Below are 6,956 nucleotides of genomic sequence, written 5' to 3' on the forward strand. Positions count from 1 at the left end.
GGTACGTTTCAGAAACCGGCTCGAGTGCACTACAATTTGAAATTACACAGCCGAAAAGAATCCACCCCTTCCTTCAGACTTCCTTACAGAGCACCTCCTCCTACCCATATCCAACACACATGAACGCGACCATGACGTCAGCAGACGGGTGAAAGTGGCCGCCTGTTGCTGGCGAGTCATTGAAGTACTGCTGCAATGCACGCCCAATGAGAGCTATACATTTGTGCATGCACGAGATGGAAGGCTGACAGACAGGGCGGCAATCCTGTCGGTTGTACTTTTTACAGTATTACGGCTTCCACAGATGAACTTTTTTAATGGATTTTTTGTCAAAGCACTTCAGATATTCATTGCCATCGGGATGTTAAGAGCATTCCATGGAATATAACAAAAAGTGTATCTCGAGCCGGTTTCTGAAACTTACCTACCCCACCTTTAAGTATAATAAACTTCTGCCAGTCTTTTATTGTACTTCTTAAATATATATGATCAATTATATTACACTGTATTCATGTGTTAATAAACCCAATTTTCAAATAAATTCAGTCAGAGTTGAAAACCTGTTCTAACAAATCATAGTTGATAAGAAAAAAGCCCCATAACTTATTTACATAACAAGCTTGAAATACACCCTTCATATTTCCTCTTATCAGCAATCTGAAACTGTTTTAAGGAATTAACTGCCAACAGAATAAATGAAACCCTCTGGAGAGCTGTGAGGTAGGCTGTTATTTACTCAAGTATCAAGAATAATTTACCAAATTATTAAAATGTTCCCAATCTATAAGTGAACGTATGAGGCAATATACCTCTATTGAGTGGCCCAGCCCTTCGTATATTTTTCTGTATCAAAAAGTTTGGACCCCCCTGCTGTAGTCATAATTCATATATCTTATCAGGTCAACCAAAGCAATAACTCAAGTCCACAATCTCTGGTTGTTCGTATCAAACTTTCATTTATTGTGTATTTCAGGCGGTTGTGTACATGAGAACTATTTTTCCTCAGACAGAAAAACAATGTGCCTTGTGATTACTTCAGGGACCTTTTCAGGAAATTGTGTGTCAACACTTGTTTATCACACAAACGGACTCTTTTGACACTCTTTACAACAGTTAATATTCAGACACAGAGAACTCGTCCACACTGAAATGTAGGCATAAATAACACTTAGATATCTTCCATAAATATTTCTCTTTACATGTTCTGTTTTACGATCACAATGGTCCTTTCAAAAACAAAAAGCAGCAGCAAAGAAAATATTTTTTATATTTCCGTCCATTTCAGGTGGAATAAAACATTCTCAGTGTAGCACCAGACAAAGTATAAAATAAGTTAAATAGTGGAATAAATTAAAAAACAACAGTGTATGAAATATCCCCCTCCCAAAGCAAACAAACACAAGTAGAAAGTTCCAGAAAGGCACTTAAGTTTCATGAAGTCCAACGACAGATGCAGTAAAGGCTTTTTTGAAATAAAAATGAATTTAAAACGTATATTTTTTTCATTAATGTTTTGTTTTGTAATGATTTCTGACGTCAGATCAGTCCAGTTTCTCCTCTTAATGGTCCCATAAGTTTTGCTGTTAAACACTCTTAATTCTCCATTGGTGACCTGAATGCAGCATCAATCCAGGAGGCTGGTTTATAAAAGATACACAAACAAAAACAGAATATAATTATAAAATACTATTCATTAACCATCTGATTACACCTCTGAACATGTCATATTAAGACTAGTTTTATACGGAAGACTAGAGCTGCTATTACATCAAATACGTCACTTCCGGGCGAAAAGTACGGCCCCGCCCACTTTTGGGGAAAAGCAACGCTGTCATTTGAATGGCGGTCAACACAAATTCTGAAGTTTTTGCCAATCCGATCAGAAATGTAAGAAAATCATGGATTTTTGGATCTTCAAAGAGCGAGCTTACGATGGCCAGACAGGCAAACAATTACATTAAATCATTTGAAATCGACGAACGGTCTGGAAATATGGTTAAATTAAAATCAGTAGGCGAGGCTGTAATTTCGCCAGCTGTTAATATAGAAAATAATTGTGTTACCATGCCAACAAGCTGCTGTGTCGTTTATTGCTCCTCAAACATTAAAACAAATCCAGAGTTACGTGTTTCTGTACTTCCTCTAAGAAGAAAGGACAGTAACAGAAGAGCTCTGTGGCTTCAGGCTCCATCGCCGTTCAAATGACAGCGTTGGTTTCCCCAAAAGTGGGCGGGGCCGTAAAGTGACGTAGATGTTACTCTCATCTGTGGACATCGATCGCCTACTGCTATATTCAGCCATATATCGAGCCCGCTCGTTGATTTCCAATGACTTAATGTCATTGTTTGCCTGTCTGGCCATCGTAACCGGGCTCTTTGAAGATCCAAAAATCCACGGTTTTCTTAAATTCCCGATCGGATTGGCAAAAACTTCAGAATTTGTATTGACCGCCATTCAAATGACGGCTTTGTTTTCCCCCAAAAGTGGGCGGAGCCTCTCATGTATTGGTTCATTGATAAAGTAATAAAGATATGTAGAAATAAAAGCCTCAATTATCAAATAAGTGTGCACCTGGTTTTTAAATGTGTTTTATTTACTTATGTATTTATGTAAATAATAGATAAATATTAAGATTTGTCAACTAAAAATACCAATTTTATTTATTTCTAATTTAGATTTCCAAAATAACACACATTTGTTAATTAAGGCTTTAATTTCTACGTGTATTCATTGAGTTATGTATTGTAATGGCAGCTTTAGTCCTCCATAGATATCTGAGCTTTCATAAGTATTTTTAGTAGATGTATATTTAATTTGTAGTATGAACATTTACAGCAGCTAATAACCATAAACGGTTTGTAATCAGCTGTTTTTTTCTTCATTCAATAACAAGTTAAACAGAGACACCAAATGTATTTTCACATATTAAATATTTTCGGCCCCAAAATAGACTTGATAAATGAATGTATCCACAATGATTCATAAAAAATAAAACTTCATACATCTGACAAATACAAATAGATATTTACGTCTTGTGTGCACACAGATTTTATGCTTCTCGCTCCGGGGAAATAACGTTTCCTGTGAAAATCCAAAATGTTGTTGTGTTGTCTTCTGGTTCTCGTCAGTTGTTTATTTTCAGGGTCACGTGATCATTGTTTGTCTGCAGGCAACGCTTTTCTGCCTGTTCTCCAGCTTGTAAACTCTGTTGGCGAAGGTTGAAGGTCGCTGGTTCGATTCCCTCTGGATCCACTTGTGTTAAGGCGCTCAGACGACAGGAAGCTGCGTTTCACAGACATTTCCACACGAACACGCTGCAACACACAACACAACAATCAACACACACATTATCACAGGTTCCCTTTTGTGACATTTTTCCAAAAAAAAATTACTTTGACTTTTCATATCTTAAGCCTTTTTTTGACACTATAATTGCTTTCGAAACACAATACTATGATATTTTTCAGATTTTAAGCCTTTTTTAATAAAGAACTTCGACATACTATACAATGAATAGGATGAGTTTACCTGCAGTCGTCTCTTCCGGTGCTGATCACGTATTTGTCTTCGTGGGAGAAGCGAATGTTTGTCACGTGAGCCGAGTGGCCGAGGTAGCGCTTGTGTTTGGCCTGCAGACAGAATAAAAACGTTATAGCATGTTTTTTTCAACGCTAACACTTTTTTACATACATTTAATATTTTCTCTTTTCCTACATTAAGACTAATTATGACTTTAGCATGGAGTAATTGACTTTGATTTGAAGGCTTTTTCTATACTAATCCACGAGACTTTCTAACCTGTATTGCCACCAAATAAATGACGATTTTAGCTTTAGTTTAATTTGGTCAGCTGTGAGAAACCGACTGAATGAGGAAAAGTCATCAAAGATGTTCACCACCTTCCAGCGGTCCTGACTGTATTTCATTGAAAACACGACACACTCACAAACTTCTCTGTGCAGGGGAAGTCGAACAGTTTGACCAAACCGAAGTCGTCTCCCGTGGCAACGTTCAGGCCGCCGTGAGACACACACGCACAGCTGACCTCCGCTTTGTCTGCGTTTCGAGGCCAAATCCCCAAAACTTCATCTCCCAGGATGCTGAGGGAGAGACAGGAAGTGTTGCTTTTAAATATATATATAAGAAAATGAACCTGTAGATTATTACTACTATTTGTGTAGTTTGAATTCATGTTTATTCATTACGCACAGTATTCTTAACATATATGAAATGCATCCTGTTACATTGATCATTTCTCTGGCCCATTGTAGCTTCTTTTGAATATGTACATTTGTCCAAAAATGTGTTATGTTAATGTTTGAGTCACTTTAATCGTTGTTTAGGTGAGAACATTATTTTATGCCATATTTTCTCTGACATTTTATGATTTTTTTTCTGAAAGTTATCCAATTCGTAGACAATGACTTACTGTAATATGAAATGTTTTCCTTTTTTCCTGACCTTTCTGTGAGGTTTTTTATCATAATATGTACAACAGTTTTAGATAACATGAATGTTTCATCATATCTGATATTTTAAATGAAGTGTGTGTGTCACCTGGTCCAGGTTGCCCAGGTGATTCTGTCGATGATGGTCTGGTCGCTCACCGACTTTCCCGAAGGAACCTCAAACACCTGCCGTTTATAGGCTCCTGTGGACACCTGCACGCATGCACACACACACACACACACACACACACACACACACACACACACACACACACACACACACACACACACACACACACACACACACACACACACACACACACACACACACACACACACACACACACACACACACACACACACACACACACACACACACACACACACACACATTGAAATATTCCTTATAAAGATAATACAAAAGGTAACATAATCAGACTTTTTAAAAAACAAACAATTGTCAGGTTGTTTGTGTGTGTGTGTGTGTGTGTACCTGTATGTGGCAGCTGTCAGCGGAGAAATCGAGCTGCAGGATGAAGGCGGGCAGGTCGCTGCAGTAAACCAGCCGGCTGAGAGTGGGTCCTCCGCTCACATCGTACACATCCACCGTGTTCTCCACCGAGGCAACCGCCAGCAGAGAGCGGTCGGGACTGAAGCTGCACACACACACACACACACACACACACACACACACACACACACACACCACACACACACACACACACACACACACACACACACACACACACACACACACACACCAACACACACACACACACACACACACACCACACACACACACACACACACACACACACACACACACACACACACACACACACACACGAGAAAATGTACGTCAAGCATTAGTCAACATCCCAACAGAATTTGAAGGATGACGATGCGCATAAAAATGAAACTTAAAAGGTGCCTGAGACATTTTACAAGTGACCAAGCAGCTAATGTGACAGAAAGGAATGAAATCACGTCTAAAAGTCACACACACACACACACGTGCACGCGCACACGCACACGCACACGCACACACACACACACACACACACACTGTTTCTCTCTCTTTCTCTCTTCCCTACCGGATGTCCTGGAGGGCGATGCTGCGATCTCGTTTCTTCGCCCACACCTTCAGCGAGTTGGTGAGGAGGAGGAGGAACTCTCCGTTCTTCATCCCGACTGCCAGCATCTCTCCGTCTGCGCTGAAGCTCACACAGCGAGCCGCGGCGCCCACACACACCTTGTTCAACAGTTTCTGCAGAAACAGAGAAGAGGCAACGTTAGAAACCCGTTCATTCACATTTAAAGGAATACATTAAGCCTCTAAGGTTTGCATGAACACACACATGCACAACGGTCTGGAAAGCATTGCAATACATCCATCCACCAATCAACGTTTATTTATATAGCCCAATATCACACATGTCATATTTGTCATATTTGTTTGAATGTGAACACCCTCTGTCCTTACACCCTCTGTCCTTAGACCCTCTGTCCTTAGACCCTCACATCGGACAAGGGAACACTTCCAAAGAAACCCCTCAGTTAACGGGGATGAAACCTCAGGCAGAGCAACAGCGGAGGGATGCCTCTCCCAGGACGGGCAGACGTGCAATAGAGGCCGTGTGTAAAGTAAGAAGATAATACATTTACAACATATAGACCAACTGCTTGTACAAATCATATGTGTATATAAGAAGAAGATGGATCCGGGTATCTGCAAATACGCAAATGTCCCTTTGAGTCCAGTGGTTTGCACTGTTTCTGTTTCAGCCATCATATACAGGAATCGAGCAAAAAAGGGAAATATGAATTATGTGGAATATTCATTTTCTTTGACAACGTTGGGAGGAAAGTGAGGGGTGGGGGAAATAATCGATACGGCATTGCGATACTTTGCGTGGTGATATTGTGTCGATACACAGACGCCAAGTATCAATATTTTATTATATCAACTATTCATATTGCAAATCCAAATTCAAGTTGCTTTTTCAGTCCACTAGATGGCGCTGAGCTTTTTCTTGGGGTAAGTCAGTGGGCAGGAAGTTAGTCAAAACAAAGATGGACTCAGGGGAGAAAGAAATCATATCGCAATACCTAGCTTATCGTAGAATCGCTATACTATCGTATCGTGGCTTAAGTATCGCGATAGTATCGTATCGTGGGGAGCCCGGTGATTCCCCCCCCGGCCCGAGTGTGTACCTTGTCCTCGAGGTCCCACAGTCGGATGGTGGCGTCCTCGCTGGCGGTGATGCAGATCTCTTTGGTGGGATGGGCCGTCAGACCCCAGATTCCCCCCCGAGCGTGGCTGTCCAGCAGCAGGTTGCACGCCGCGTTCTTCTCCCCAACCTCGATGATCTCCCCGTCCTTCGTCCCCACCAGGATCTTACCCTGAGGAAGAGGAGGAGGATTGTATTGCTTAGGTCACAGGCTCCTCCCACAGTGCAACACAATAACACAGATAAAATAGCGCAAGTCAATAAAATATAATATATT

The 6,956-nt window shown here is 40.7% G+C and overlaps 1 protein-coding gene across 1 annotated transcript; it reads right to left on the reverse strand.

The window, feature by feature from the left end:
- Nucleotides 1–936: 936 nt before the first annotated feature.
- On the reverse strand, nucleotides 937–6,860 carry LOC117459442 (echinoderm microtubule-associated protein-like 6; the record flags this gene model as incomplete). The annotated part of the gene is made up of 7 exons (XM_071205606.1): nucleotides 937–3,314; nucleotides 3,529–3,629; nucleotides 3,947–4,100; nucleotides 4,558–4,661; nucleotides 4,942–5,104; nucleotides 5,543–5,715; nucleotides 6,663–6,860. Coding segments are annotated over 7 exons (918 nt in total), but the record flags the coding sequence as incomplete, so codon positions are not given.
- Nucleotides 6,861–6,956: the final 96 nt, after the last annotated feature.

The sequence above is a fragment of the Pseudochaenichthys georgianus genome, chromosome 15, assembly GCF_902827115.2.
Source record: "Pseudochaenichthys georgianus chromosome 15, fPseGeo1.2, whole genome shotgun sequence".
NCBI lineage: Eukaryota > Metazoa > Chordata > Actinopteri > Perciformes > Channichthyidae > Pseudochaenichthys > Pseudochaenichthys georgianus.